The sequence below is a fragment of the Macrotis lagotis genome, chromosome 1 (assembly GCF_037893015.1).
Source record: "Macrotis lagotis isolate mMagLag1 chromosome 1, bilby.v1.9.chrom.fasta, whole genome shotgun sequence".
Classification (NCBI taxonomy): domain Eukaryota; kingdom Metazoa; phylum Chordata; class Mammalia; order Peramelemorphia; family Peramelidae; genus Macrotis; species Macrotis lagotis.
This window is the reverse complement of record NC_133658.1, coordinates 412,884,574-412,899,411: the sequence shown is the minus strand read 5'-3', so window position 1 is coordinate 412,899,411 and position 14,838 is coordinate 412,884,574. Positions and strand designations below refer to the sequence as shown.

General features: G+C 45.8%; 1 protein-coding gene across 14 annotated transcripts in view; it reads left to right on the top strand.

Annotated features, from left to right (window-relative positions):
* Positions 1 to 12,744, top strand: part of CXXC5 (CXXC finger protein 5) — a 53,655-nt gene extending 40,911 nt beyond the window's left edge. For 8 of the 14 annotated variants that reach the window (XM_074212866.1, XM_074212863.1, XM_074212870.1 and 5 more), the window contains 3 exons: positions 870 to 1,120; positions 8,689 to 9,688; positions 11,729 to 12,744. In XM_074212866.1, the coding sequence (XP_074068967.1) occupies positions 8,855 to 9,688; positions 11,729 to 11,773 (879 nt within the window). In that variant the 5' untranslated portion in view covers positions 870 to 1,120; positions 8,689 to 8,854 and the 3' untranslated portion in view covers positions 11,774 to 12,744. Of the gene's footprint in view, positions 1,121 to 8,688; positions 9,689 to 11,728 lie in introns of all 14 variants that reach the window. The other 6 variants (XM_074212873.1, XM_074212872.1, XM_074212871.1 and 3 more) reach the window with 4 other exon arrangements.
* The last annotated feature ends 2,094 nt before the right edge of the window (positions 12,745 to 14,838 follow it).

Below are 14,838 nucleotides of genomic sequence, written 5' to 3'. Positions count from 1 at the left end.
TCCCAATCCCTGCTCCCCGTAGGACTTGGATATAATTCCAGGGATTCTCTTGAGGGTCTGATTTTTTTTTTTTGAAGGTGACTTTCACACAGAAGGGTAGTGGTGTGCATTTAGAAGGAAAGAAGGGAACATTGGAAGCTTCTTCTTCATCCTGTGTTATGGTGCTGAGCAAATTCACCTCTGTTTATTGGGAAGGCTGGGATGAATCTCCCCATTTCTCTGATAGAGAATCTAAGACCTTGAGAAGGGCCGTGATGCAGGCAATGCCTCGGAATGTGACAGGCAGACCCCAGTTCCATGACCTAGTCTCTTGTTTCCCTTTTTGCTTGGTTCAGTTTTAAATTTAAATTTAGAAGTCTAATGACTTGAGGGAGAATGCTTCTTAGAAGGGCCTCCCTTCATGAATTGATCCTGGCCTGGGAGCTTATTGAGTAGAAAAACAGGATCAGCTTAATATAGTGAGAAAAATACTAGATTTGGAGTCAGAGAATGTGGGTTTGAATCCTGGCCTTGCTATGATGATCTTACACAAGTTGTTAGACTTAAGTCTCTGGGCCTCTATTGCTTTATCTCTAAAATGAGGGTATTGGATTTTAAGCTTTTTTAGGTCCTCTGTACTTCTAAATCCTGTGGACCTCTAGAGTAATGATACCAGTATTATAACTGGGACCTGATGCTATGGTTTCACTTGGGTGATGGGTAGGAAGTAACCAGAAGGGTCTACTCCCCCTCCACCCATCCCTCCCAGAAATGAGCCTTTAGGGATGAGGGTCTGTAATCTAAGAGATCAGGAAGAGAGGGTATGATCTCATGAGAACTGTCCAGGGAGAAATCCTCCTAAGTCTGATGTGTTCACCCTTTTTCTGCAGTTCCACCAATGAGGCTCAACTTACAGGAGGAGACTCACCCCACTGCCAGACCCTGACACCTGGAACTCCCCTGGATGGTCCAGTACTGACATCCCAGCCCCATTCCCTTTTCCCCATCTACTCTGACTAGCCTTCTGGCTGGGAGCTCCTGCAGCTGGTGTGAAGAGCTTCGTGGAGGGACTTGGGTACCCCCTGGCACTGAAGACCAGAGTGGGAGGGGAAAAGACCAAGGAAGACAGAAAAGATCAAAGGTGACTGCAAAGCTTTTAATTAGCCTTGGACCAAAAGTGTGGTTAGGACCATGTTTGAGGATCCAGGATCTTGAAGGGAAGGGGTGGGGGGAAATGATGGACTGATCGTTTTGCAGTAGAGAAGAATAGGGTTGAAAAGGCCATTCCTTCCTTGGTTCTTCAGATTAAAATATGTCTCCAAAGTGCCCATGGCTTAGGAGGACCATTGGCCTGGGCACAGAGTAGAAGAGTGGAGTTATCTCAGCCCTGGGATGATCTATCTCTTTACTGTAGGCTATAGGAAATTTAGATGCTCTGAAAAGAGACCCTTTCTTGGGAATGGGCCTCCTGGGGGAACTTCTGTTGACTGGGAGGGTCTTGGAGTAGTTGTTTTGGAATATTCTTCTACCACATTCCTTGGTTTATGTACATCTCTGCCATTCTCTATATCTGGTTTACAGCTTCTCTGTTTCTTCTTGTTGCTTATGTCTGAGCTATGTTCTTATCTAGTTGCATATGTCTGTCTTGAGCTGTCTCATTCTGTCCTGTCCTTTCTGTGTCTTTCCATTCATTCTTCTTTCCGTGTGTCATTTTGTGTCTCTTACTATCTCCCTGTCCATCTTTAGGTCTGTTGTTTTTTTTTTTTTTGCAAGGCAAATGGAGTTAAGTGGCTTGCCCAAGGCCACACAGCTAGGTAATTATAAGTGTCTGAGACCGGATTTGAACCCAGGTACTCCTGACTCCAAGGCCGGTGCTTTATCCACTAAGCCACCTAGCTGCCCCTGGTCTGTTTTTCTGTCTCTGTCTTCTCATCTATCTCGCTGGGTCTCTCTGTCCTTGTTTTTGTTTCTCAGTCTTTCTGTGTCTCTGACTATTCCCCCATCCCCTGCCTCTGTGTCTGTGTTTATCCCCTCTGTGTCTCAGTCTCTCTGTCTCTGCCCTCCAACTCTTACAGTCTCTTTGTATTTTTGTCCCTCTGTCTCTGTGTCTGTCTCTTGGTGACTCTGTCTACCCCCAGTGCAATGTTCCATCCCCCCCACACACACACACACACACAAATACACTCAAACAATCAAGACCTTTGTGGAATGACCGATGGGCTGGCCGGCCGGGCGCCGCTGGCTCCGCATTGCTGATGAAACGGAGCCCTTTGTTGTTCTCTCTTTAGTCGGCAGTATTTCTTTTTGGGGGCTGGATGTATTCCTGGCAGGGATGATGATGGATGCTCTCTCCCTTCCAGCAGCAGCATTTTGGATTCCTTGCCCAGGGCCAAAGCTTACTTGCCTTCCTTCCCTTCTACCTCTCCTACCTCCCCAGTCTGTAACTCCTTTCCATTGTCACCTTGGTAGCACATGCCATTCCAACCTCTCCTCAAAGATTTTCAAGACTAATTGAGGACCTTTGTGGTAGAGGAGGTGTTGGATGTTGAGGACCAATCTGGTGAATGAAGGATGAGGGCATACATAGGCTTTGGAGAGCTAGTGCTGAGACAGGACAACTTCCTTTTAGCTCCATTGTGGATTCTTCCCCAAACTCTGGGACCATCAGTGAATGGGGGGAGTGGGACTATGACTGAAACAATCTTGTTAGAAGCATAAAGCACTTTTGGAAGGGTTTGGAGGAAATCCTTTTCTTTTTCTGAAGTTTGTTCTTGAGTCTTCTGTCCTTTCTCTTCTAAGTGTCTGTGGTGGTTGTCTCAGAAATCATAGAGATCTACTCAGATAAGAGCACAGCTCATTGGTCTTACTGACCTCAGCTAACTCAGTTATCAGGGTGGCCTTTCCCTTCTAGTTCTCTGCTCCAAGAGACTGGAAGGGGCTGAGGATTCATCAACCTCAAGATTCCCACCCCTGCCCCCACCTCAGGCTAAGCTAAAACAGATGAGGCATGACCAGAGTTGGGTGGGAGGGAGGGAACTGAAGGTCTTTCCAGAAGCAGGCAGGCCTCTAGGGAGAGTCAAAGAAGGCTGAGCCACAGGAAGCTTTGGGGGCAGGCTACAGGTTGGGGGAAGAGCCTGGAGTGACTGGTAACTGTGCCTGCCAGATTCCCGTATCTCTGGATGGCAGAAGCTCTTCTAAGGACCCTTCTGAACAGCCTGCAGGAGAAAGGCAGGGATGGGCTGATAGGATGTGCCAATGAGGAATAGGGAGGGGATGCAGAAGCAAACAGCATGCTGGAGGTGGATGGGGGGAAGGGAACGAATGGAAGGTTCCATTTAGACACACACACACACACACACACACACACAAACACACAAACAAACACACACAGACTACCTTTCTCCGTTCTTGGGGTCAGGAAGACCTAAATTCAAATTAGCCTCAGACACTTACAAGCTGTGTGACCCTGGGCAAATCACTTAACCTCTGCCTCAGTTTTCTTGATTGTAAAATGGGGATCATAATAGAGTTGTTGTCAGGATCAAATGAAATAATATTGTAAAGCATTTACTATATATAGTATCTGGCTCATAGTAGTTGCTTCCTCTTTTCCTCCTTCTCTCCCTCTCTCTCCCCTCTACCCTCCATTTCCTATTTTCCTTCCCTCCCTTCTCTTTATTCCTCTCATCTAACTTCCTTTCCCTGCCTCCCATCTTGCCTTTCCTCCCTCCCTCTCTCTTTCCTTCCTTCCTTCCTTCTTTCCTCCTTCCAAGATAAAAACTTCTTGGTTCATTGGAACAAATTTAAAAGGGTTTAGGATTTGAGAATAAGTAATTTCCTCTCTCTGAAGCTCCATTTCCTCAGGTGTAAAATGAAAAAGATGCTCTTTCCAGTCCCTTCCAGCTTTGACAGTTTTTTGTTTCTATGAGTTAGGTCTTAGGGACTCAGAGAGTCTTGCTTGTCTACTCCCTTCTATTCACATTTTCTTTAGGATATTTTGAAAGGAATCTTCCTCTCAAAGTAATTTTCTCTTATCCTTCTTACTATGACCTATTACTTGAAAAGATGACTTTTACCTTCTGTCTGGGCAATGGAGTGGGATTTCCACAACCCCTGCTTTCCAGACTGACCTGTTCTTTGACATGTCATGTCTCCCCAAGCTAGATCTGTCCCCTTGCTAGCCTTGATGTGATGTGGGAGGACCCTGTTGCCCAGGCCAGGGGTAGGTATACAAGGAGACCCTGGGGAAAAAGATGGGAGTGGCTCTGCCTTCAGAATTTCAATTTTTTTTTTTTGCCTGAGACAGGACAAAGAAGGTTTTTTTTTTTTTTTTAAAGAAGAGAATATCAGAAAGAGACATGGCTACTAAGAGACTTAGACTGAGGATTCAAGATTTAGACAAGAATTCAATACAGACTAATGGATGCAAACTATTGCAGTGAAACTAGAACTGGAGAAGGGCTAGGGGGTCTTAATGTCCCAAATGGTCTCCTTTTCTTGCATATTTTCTTTGGGGGTGCAGTGGAGAAGAGAATGGTGGTGTAAGGGGATGACTTCCATCTGACCTACTTTGGAGGAGCTTAGACCCTGAGGAGAGAAGAGAGCTGAGTTCCCCAGTAATTCTACTATTGATTTCTGTCACAGCTAGGGCTGGCAGAGAGCACCAGCTCAATTGCTTCCTCCTAGAGTAGATAGACCCCTTCTACCTCACATGCTGGCTCCTTGAGGGCAATTTGTGAGAAATGGGAAATCAAAATTTTTAAAACTAGAAGAAGCCTTATGCTTTCTTACTAGAAAGGAAACTGAGGCCCAGAGAGGCAATGTGATTTGATCACAATCACACAGCTAAAACTAGAACTTAGGTTTCAGAATTCTTCTATCACATTTTTTATTTCATGTTGAGAATGAAATCCTTAATGGATTTTGAGGTTGAAGGTAAGGGCTAGAAACTCCTGGGACAGTAACTTCTTATCTCCCCATCATAGAACTTCTGGAGGCTGTGGAGTCTGACCATCCAAACTCAAAGTTGTTCTAGGTCCTGTGGTTCTGTCCTTGTCTGCTTTAGGTACAAATAGAGAGAATGGGATGGGACTTTTTTCAAGAAATGGCTCCAAATTGTCCTGTCCCTTTGCCCTTATAGCACAGCTCCTTCATAGAACTTCTTCCTGGTTCACAGCTAAATCACTTCATCTCTGTGGTTTTGCTGGTAAATTTATGTTAGACACAAGGAAGGACTCCATGGATTTCAAAAACTCTTGAACAAGTAGGTTTAGGAACATTGTAAAGATAGATTCCTCTTGGAGAAGGGGTTAGGGGAAAGTAGGAGGGGTTCCTGTAGAGAGGGGGTTGGACAAAATGACTTTAAGAGATCATTGTTGTTGGGAAAGTCATTTTTTCCCTCTGATTTTGGGATTAGGGACTATCTCTCTTCCATTGGATTGAGCTTCTCAGTCTCAACCCACTGGGAACCAAAATGTAACTTCGGGAATGAGGCTAAACTGAGAGGTTTAAGGGATATGAGGAGATTTTGGAAGGGGCAAAACCTTAGAAGGATTGACTTTTGGGCCCAGTCTGTTCTTTAACTGAACTTTTTCAGGAATTTCTCTATCCCATTTACTTCTTCCCTCCCTACTGGAAGCCCAGGTGCCCTAACCTAGTGTTTTCTTTTTTTTTGTTTGTTTGTTTTTTGTTTTGCAAGGTAGTGGGATTAAGTGACTTGTCCAAGGTCAAACAGCTAGGTAATTATTAAGTGTCTGAGGCTGGATTTGAACTCGGGTTGTCTTGACTCCAGGGCTGGTGCTCTGTTAGAGCGACACCTAGCTGCCCCCAGTGCTTTCTTTTTTACCTTGTACCTAGAACTGGGGAAATGATGGTGTTTCTGGGTGGGGATGTGAGGGCTTCTAACTTGGTTCAAAGGGATTCTTTGGAATGTACATCTCTGGAGATTTCCCCCCTTGACTGGGTCCACAGTGATTGGTCCCTACTCTCCTTCTAACCATTCTCATTTATCATCACATGATATCCACGAACATGCTCTCTAGGGTATCCAGCCCCCATTCTGATATAGATGGGAAGGGTCACCATCTTGGCTGCATATTGCTATCATGGAATCCAAGATTTGGAATTAAAGGAGCCCTTAGAAGGCCTAATCCAACTAATCCATCTAATCTAACCCCTTCAATTTGCATATAAGGAAATTGACACCTAAGGAAGTGAAGTAGTTGGCCCTTGTTCACAAAATGAAAAAATTCCAGATTTGAATCCAAGTCTTCAAACCTATCATTTTTCCTCATTGTATCAGATTTAGATCTTGGGGACATCTTGAAATGTTTGGTCCCTCCTGCCTCTATCCCCAAGTTCTGAGGCTGAACAGGATAGGCCTCTAGAGCAGACCACAGTATTTTCTGCCTGCATCCTTCCTTTACAGTTTCTTTCCTTCCTTGTAGCAGTGCTTGTTGAGGGGATTGTCAGTCTAAGAGGAGAGTCCATGGGGATCTAGGGGCTCCCAGGGAGCCATTGTCATGCTTTGAGATTCCACCATCCCCTTTTTGCTCAAACTATGTTGTGTTAACCTGAGCCAAACTAAGTTGGGAAAATCTACCTGTGGGGCAAATTTTAATGTTCCAGAGCCTATGAGACACAGGTTTCAGATTATCTATGCCCTGACCTGGCCACCATCCCTTCCATCTCTGTAGGTAATGTGGGGTTGGCAGTGTGTATTGTCAGCAGATACCTACCCTTGGCTATGCCCTTGGGATGGGATGGAAGAATATCTAAGCATTTTGGGGGAGAGAAAGTTGTGTTCTACTTCTATCACTATGCATATTCAGGGCCCTGGGCTTCCAATATTATGCCCTGTTCTCAACTTCTTCTGTCCCATTCTGGTCATCCCCACCCCCACACCCCTCTAATGCAAGGGCCACTCATGGGGAGGGGTATGATGGTGGTGTGGGAAGAGTAGGGAGGAGGGCGGCAAAGGGCTCCAGGGCCTGGCGGGCTGGCGAACAGGACAAAGAGTCAGTGTGTGCCCGGCTGGGGGGGTGGAGCTCCAGCCAGATGTGTCTCTCCCAATGAACAAACAACCCGCTCAGCGGGCAGCACTGTTCCACCCTGCCCAGGCCCTCTGACTCTGACCCTCCCTCCTGGGTCCCCCAGATGGGTGGGGGACCATGGACTCTGCCCCCCCACCCCCAAGCAGAGAAGGGCACTAGTGACTACAGATGCCAGAAATCTACCACTGGATGTTCAAGGCATGATGATTCCTAAGAGCCCTTGTGTCTCCTTGGACCCTGCTCTTGAGTTTATCCTAAATGTTCCCAGATGCAGTGGTGGTCATAGTGACCTTGGGGACAGATTTTTAAAATATTTTTTTGAGGGTTCAAGGCAGAAGCCTGACTAACTTGGGGATAAGACAATCCTTTTCTCTCAGTATTAGGGGAAGTATAAAGAAGGTATCACATAGTAAGTACTGTGTGAACCTGGGCAAGTCTCTGAACTTAGTTTCCCCATATGTAAAGTAAAATGGTTGATCTCAAGGTTTCTGAGGCCCCTTGAAGCCCTAGATTTATTGATACTACAAGTGACCTTTTGACTTGTTCTGGGATGGATCAGGGCATGATAAATGAGGCCTGCCCCTCCATAGACCTCCCCACTTCCCTGGGTCAGGTTCCTTCAGTATCTCTTTGCTCTGAATTGGGTTTTCTCAAGACCCCAATGTAGCAGGATGATCAGAAAACCTGGAGTCTAGTCATTAACTGGTCATATTTCCTTAGAAATTTGTACTGAGGGGCCTAAATTACCATTCAATCTCATTCTTGATGGATGAGGAAACAGACTCAAAGTTAGAGAAATGACTTAACCAAGGTTATGTGATTGGGGGGGGATGGAGGATATGTGTAGGGATATGTTGTATCCCCATTTTTTTCCAATTTTAAAAAGGCTCAAGATCTGGGGGTAAATGGATACAGATCTCTCTAACCTTAGGGTGTTTGACTTATGTCATTATGTTGATTCTTTAGCCTAAACAGAAAAAGTATGCCTGTGAACCTTGGCAAGTAGCAGAAGCAGCAAAGGTCAGGGATAGGGGAATCTGGGGGCCTGGTTGGGGATTATTGATTAGGAAATGAAGTTGGTTTAGATAACCTGTACCCTATACCTACTGCCCAAGTGAGGGGTCTCTGTTAACACTATGATTACTCTTTGTTCCCCTTGCCTGAGACTGGGGGGGAATGAGGTGTGAGGAGGATACTTTTACTGACTGAATATATATTATGTCCCCCTGCAGATTTTTCCTTTTTCTTATGCAAGAGGTGCTATAACATCTTCAACCATCTCCTCACCATCAAAAATGAAAAAAACAACACAAAACCTTTTAGGATCATATGAACTAGATGAGAGAGTAAAGGGCTAATCTAATTCTTCCATTTATAGGTAAAGACTGTAAAGAACACAGAAGTAACTTGACCAAGATCTGTAAGAGACCCTAGAAACAACCAAGTTTAAAGTTGAGGAAACACAGAGATTAATAAATTTGTTCATGGAAGCAAAAAGTCCAGAGTAGAAGATATTAACTAGTAGAACTGATATTTGACCCCAGATCCAGTGACTAAAGTCAGTGGCCTTTCCACTACATAATGCTTTCTTCAGATTAGGGGGGATTGTTAGAACCAAAGGGTGACTATGCCTAATTCTGCTCTCTTGTTCTTGCAGAGTAGCAGGCTTCCAGACCATGCATCTGTCTTGAGGCCACCTCCATATTCTTTCGGTTTCGACGTCATCCCTGGCCTTCAAGAGCAGGAGCCCATTACTGGGCTCAGGGTCGGTTGGGAAGATCCCCTGACGGGGCTCAGTTGCCATCCCGGCCCTGGCCCCAACCATGTCTAGTCTTGTTGGCAGCCCACAGCCCGATAGTGGCGGCAGCGGCAGCGGCAGTGGCAGTAATAAGTCAGGCTCTGTAGAGAAATGTAGAGAAGATGAGGCTCTTCCCCCTGCCAACCCAGAGCGGCGGAACAAGAGTGGCATCATCAGTGAGCCCCTCAACAAGAGTCTGCGGAAGTCTCGGCCTCTGTCCCACTACTCTTCCTTCAGTGGTGGCAGCTCAGTGAGTGAGCTGGTGGACAAGGCAGCTGCTGCCTCTGGGCTGGCCAATGGGCACGACCCGCCCATGGACAAAACCAACTCTACCTCAAAGCACAAAAGTGGTGCTGTGGCCAGTCTGCTAAGCAAGGCAGAGCGGGCCGCAGAGCTCTCTGCTGAAGGACAGCTGACACTGCAACAGTTTGCTCAGTCCACAGAGATGCTGAAACGGGTGGTTCAGGAGCACCTTCCCTTGATGAGTGAGGCTGGGGCTGGGCTCCCAGACATGGAGGCTGTGTCGGGCACTGAGGCCCTGAATGGCCCATCCGACTTCCCCTACCTAGGCGCCTTCCCCATCAATCCAGGCCTCTTTATCATGACACCTGCAGGCGTATTCCTGGCTGAGAGCGCCTTACACATGGCAGGCCTAGCAGAATATCCTATGCAGAGTGAGCTGGCTTCTGCCATCAGCTCGGGCAAGAAGAAACGGAAACGTTGCGGCATGTGCCCACCCTGCCGACGGCGGATAAACTGCGAGCAGTGTAGCAGTTGTCGGAACCGAAAAACTGGCCACCAGATTTGCAAATTCAGAAAATGTGAGGAGCTCAAAAAGAAGCCTTCTGCTGCTCTGGAGGTAATCTGTTAGAATAGGGTCCCAGATCTAGCTTCCTAGGCTTAACTCCCCAAGTTTCCTTTGTATGTCCCCGACCCTGATATCCTTCCCAGTTCCCCTAATCCCTCCATATAAACCCAAGAGGGAAGGCATGTTTAGATTCTGGACTTCTGCTCTGACTAGTGGGGAGTGGGAATGGGATTTGCCATCCGTTGCGGGCCATCAGCTGAGCCAGTCAGCTCTCTCCTACCCTCCCTTGCTTGGCCTCTATAGATAATGAGATTTCACACATATATACCTTCCCAGGGTCTGGTCAACTGTTCATTAACCAACAAGGACCTGGGTACATGGTCATTCCCTTGGTTGATGAGGCCCTGTGAGATTCATTTCCTCTAGCTCTTAGAATGACCAGCCAAACTCATTGGAGTGATAGCCTGAAATTATGGAGTGTGGGTCCTCTGTGCTGTCTGAAACCTGGCAGACTGCTTAGTAGTTAGCATTCCTTTACTTCTGGGGAGATGGGGTGGGGGGTATTCTCCAAGTGGGGTATGCCTCACTCCAATAACTTTCCTTCATAGTGGGGTTGTCTGGGAGGCATGTCATCCCAGGGAGGGAACACCATCTAGGCCCAAACTTCAGGAGTCTTAATACCCTCCACCCCTTTCCCTTGGGCTACTCTCCTCTGGAGGGTAGAGCCTGTTGCTGGCCCACTGGTGTGGTATGTCTCTAGCACAAAAGCATCTTTTCAGACAGGCCCATCCCTCCCCCTGCCCCCCCCAACTTGATTTGATTGCAAATTGTAGGAATGGTTGGAAAACAATGATTGTGTCCCTGGCACCAAAGGCCTGGACTCCCCTCTCAAGCCCCCTCCCCTCCCTCAGCTCTGTTTCCCTCCCTTCCTCACCCAGAGAATTAGCTGTTTGTTACACAAACACAGACTGCATAAACAAATAAATACAATAAATAGATGCATATACATTCATAAAATCAGTACCCACATAACCATGCAGATAGACACATTGACTCAGTAGGGAAAAGGATACAAATACATAGGCATGGAAGCACAGACACAAAGTTACACAGACCTATTCTGCTTGGTCCTTTGGACAATTATGGGCCTCATCCCGAGTCTTAAGAAACCCTATGCATGTCCTCCTTGGATCACCTCAGCAGTCATTTTGAAAAGGTCCCAGGAAATGATCTAGATTAAGCTTTGGATGAGACAGGCAAAAGATAGGGTTGCTTCAGAGAGGCCAGGGAGAGTCAGGGTGGGTCAGCAGCCCTGGGGATTAGGATTCCCACAAAACTAGCCCTCTAACCCTTGTCTCTAGGAGAGATCTGACCTGGACTTCAGATTTCAAGTCACTGGGCTTCCTTTCTTCCTTTGGTTCATGGGGCTAAGAGGAATGGGGTATTGATGTATAGAAGAAGGACTTTCCTTCTTTGGCCCTCTATCCACATAGACTCAGTTTAAAGCCTCACTACTCCAACCTAGAGTTAGGGAATTCTGGAGGTCAAAGATACCTGGTTACTGGACTAGCTAGCTAGAGGTAGAAAGTGGGAAGGGGGAATTTTGCGGGGAATAAGCTCAGACTGAGCCTTCATATCCCTTGGTGTGGTTGGGGTGGCTATGAAATGAGAGCAGGATTCTAATAGAAGAGAGATCTGCTTCCTCTGCCTCAAAGGAACAAAATTCCCAGCTCAGAGAGAGGACAAAGAAGGACAAACCTAGGATTGATTGGGGGGGGCAGACACATACTAGTTTTGGAATACAGATAGCTTCCTAGGTAATAATTGCCCCCAGAGCATGGCCCAGCATCTCCCAAAGCTCAAATGCCAGAGAAGTCTAGTATACTTCATTAAAAGAGGTCATCCATGTTGGTGATGGCAGCAGTGGCTTGGAGAAGGAGTAAAGAACTGCAGAAGGCAAGGCCACTGAGGTCCGGGGGAGGGGGTAAGTGAGGACTTTTGGGAGGCCAGCCTCCCTAACCTGTGACTTAACACGGCTTGTTTGTCTCTCCTGTTCCCACCCCATCTTTCCTTCTCTTCCTTTCTCTCCAGAAGGTGATGCTTCCAACGGGAGCCGCCTTCCGATGGTTTCAGTGACGAGTGGAGCCCCGGAGCTGCCATCTCGTGCAATGTCCTTGCTTGTGTTGTCTCAAGTAGGGGATTCGGGCGAAGACGAATGGATGCACCTATGTCTTTTAGAACCAAAAATATTCTCTCGCAGATTTCATTCCTGTTTTTATATATATATTTTTTGTTGTTGTTTTAACATCTCCACGTTCTAGTATAAAAAAATCAAAAAACAAAAACATTTAACTGCTTTGCAGAAGAAGAGAAAAAAGAAAAATGAATCTGTAAAGTATGGAGACTTAATAGCAGAGAATGGACAATCAGTTTCCTTCGTGTGTTGATGTTTCTGTTGTTTGTGTGGAAGATGCAGTTTCTGTGTAGAGAATGTAAATTTTCAGTAACCTTTTGAAATCTAGTTACTAATAAGCACTACTGTAATTTAGCACAGTTGTTTAACTCCACCTCATTTAAACTTTGTTTGATTCTTTCCCATCATAAAATAGTGCATAGTTTTCCTAGAGTACACCACTTCATGTTTATAATGAGAATATGTTTATAGTGATAGAGAGCCCCCACCCTGGAACCATCCACATCTGCAACTTAACCAGCCAGGAGCAAAGTGTCAGAGGTGGGCGCCCCCCAAGCAGACCATGTCATACCCCAATGGTCCTTCAAAAGAAAATTAAACATGGTGACAATGACAACTTTAAAAAAATTCTCTATCTAATTTATATGGATCCGGGCTCCAACATACAGAGGTGCCCCTAATCCCAGTTTTACTTAGAAAGAAAATAAAATCATTTTTATAATCTTGCTAAGGCTAAAGACAGAACTATCTCCAGGGCAATGGGGTTGCCCTGGGGCTGATGATCTCTTCCCCCACTCCCTACATCACCACTCCCCAGGCCCTGGTCTCTTACTGCTGATGGACATGCTGTTTGTATTGTTTTAGCAAACCAGGCTGTTTTGTGAATAAAATGAATGCATGTTTTGTGTCTCAATTCACATCTTGGTTCTTGATCTTAAGTTTCGTGGGGAGGCCTGGGTATGACACCATTCTCCTTCCCTCCCTTCTGTCCCCAAATGGATGTGTCATAAACCCCCCTGGGGATGGAAATCTTTGGACCCAGCAAGGAGTTGAGAGACACTTCAACCACAGCACAGGACCAGGAGACAGACAACAACAGAGCTCTTGGGAAGGAAGTACAGGAGTTGCCTACAAGGAGACAGAAGAACCACACACAGACTGAAATGGTCTCCATTTTTCCACACCCTCCCCTATGGCATTCTCCCCCTCCTAAGAAGTCCCTGGACCTCAGATAACCCACAGATGGATGGATCTGTGAATCTTCTGATAGTGGGTGGGATGGGTGGGGAGGATATGCTTTAGACTCCATGCTGGCCCAAAGCTGACAGTAATCATGGGTTTATCCCCAGCTGGGGGTTTGGGGCTTTTTTGTTTCTGACCATCTCCCTACTTAGTGCTATTCAAAGCAACCCCATGGCCTCATGATGGGGAATCAGAGGAGTGGGGGACATAATAGCGTTCTCTTCTCTGCCTCACATATTTATTTCCCTACTTGCTTCCCCATATGCATAGAGCACTGTTTTGGCACACCAGGTTTTTCTTTGACCAGGCTGCTGATCTCTTTATTTCTGGTTGTACTTTTCTGACTTGGGATCCCTGTCTAAATCTCTAGGTCCAAATACCCTCTTCTCCATACCCTGATTTTTTGAGAGGCAGTTGGGTTTAAGTGATTTGTCCAAGGTCACATAGCTAGTGTCTGAGGTCATATTTGAACTCCTCTTTCTGACTGATCAGTGTTCTTCCACTGTGTCACCTAGCTGCCCCACATCTTCCTTTCTAATGAGCAACTATTATTTTAGCTCATCCTCTTTCCCCTTACACATGATTTGGCTCCCAAAATAATTCCTTAGCAGATGCAGAACACTCCAACAGGATTTAGTCTACCCTACAACTTTGACCAGTCTTACTCCAGGCTCCACCTGGGGAAGTTAATATACCTGGACAACTCAGAGTCTTAGGAAACAGCCTTTGTCCTAACCTTTCCTTCTATCCTCAGGCTCTGGGCTTTGAGGGGCTGGGTTTTAACTCCAGGAATTAGTGCTTGGCCAGTGAACCATTATGTGTTGAGCTATGTCCAATGAAGATGCTTCATGGGCCTGGGGGAATGGAATGTTGCTGAACTGGGGAAGCTAAGAGGGGTCCATAATCGGTGTGGGAGGATGCTACATAAATGGAAGTTTCTGAAAGGAATGAGGGAGTGAACATGGGCTTGGGCTAGGGAAGTCAATATGGGAGAGTCATCTATGGGATGTTGACAGAGTGGGTCCAGCTTGAGTTTTCATCAGTGGGGTGGTTATTCAAGTTTAGGCTGCATGGGAGGTGCAAAAAAATAAGAGACTGGAAGGGAGTGTTTGAATAATAGGATAGTTCAGGATAGGCATGCATACTGGGTATCAGAGAATATTAGCAGGAAGTTGAAGTTAAAAGATCCAGCTTCAGGCCTATGCCTTCTATTGACAGTATGACCTAGGATAAGTCACCATAACAATGACTTTATGTTTGGATCTATGATTAAATAGGTAAAATTAGGGTGTTGGACTAGAAGATTTCAAAGGTCCCTTAGAGCTCTAATATTTGATTATGTGAAATCTGGTTTCTGGTCTTGAATGTCTGCTTTTATCTATATAACTTGGGGGGTCCTAGTGACTCCCTGGAACAGTTTCCTTTTCTATAAAATGAAATGTCTTACAGTCCTTTCCAGCTCTTTTAACATGTCCCTTCCAGCTCTTAACATTCAAGAATAAAATGAGAGTTTATGTAAAGTGCTTTTCAAATCTTAAGGGCCTATGTAAGTGCTACCCATTATTATAAGGATATTAAGTGAGGAGGTATATGTATATTAGAGAGGAAGAGTCCGGTAGGGAAGTTTCTTCCCTCAACTAGATACTAAACTATTCTTCAGGGGACCTGAACGCTTTTTGAGAGTGGGATTTTAATGTGAGAAATTGAGATTAGACTAAAGGAAGAATTTAGTGATGGTGACAGATGATTGGCATGGAAATGAATG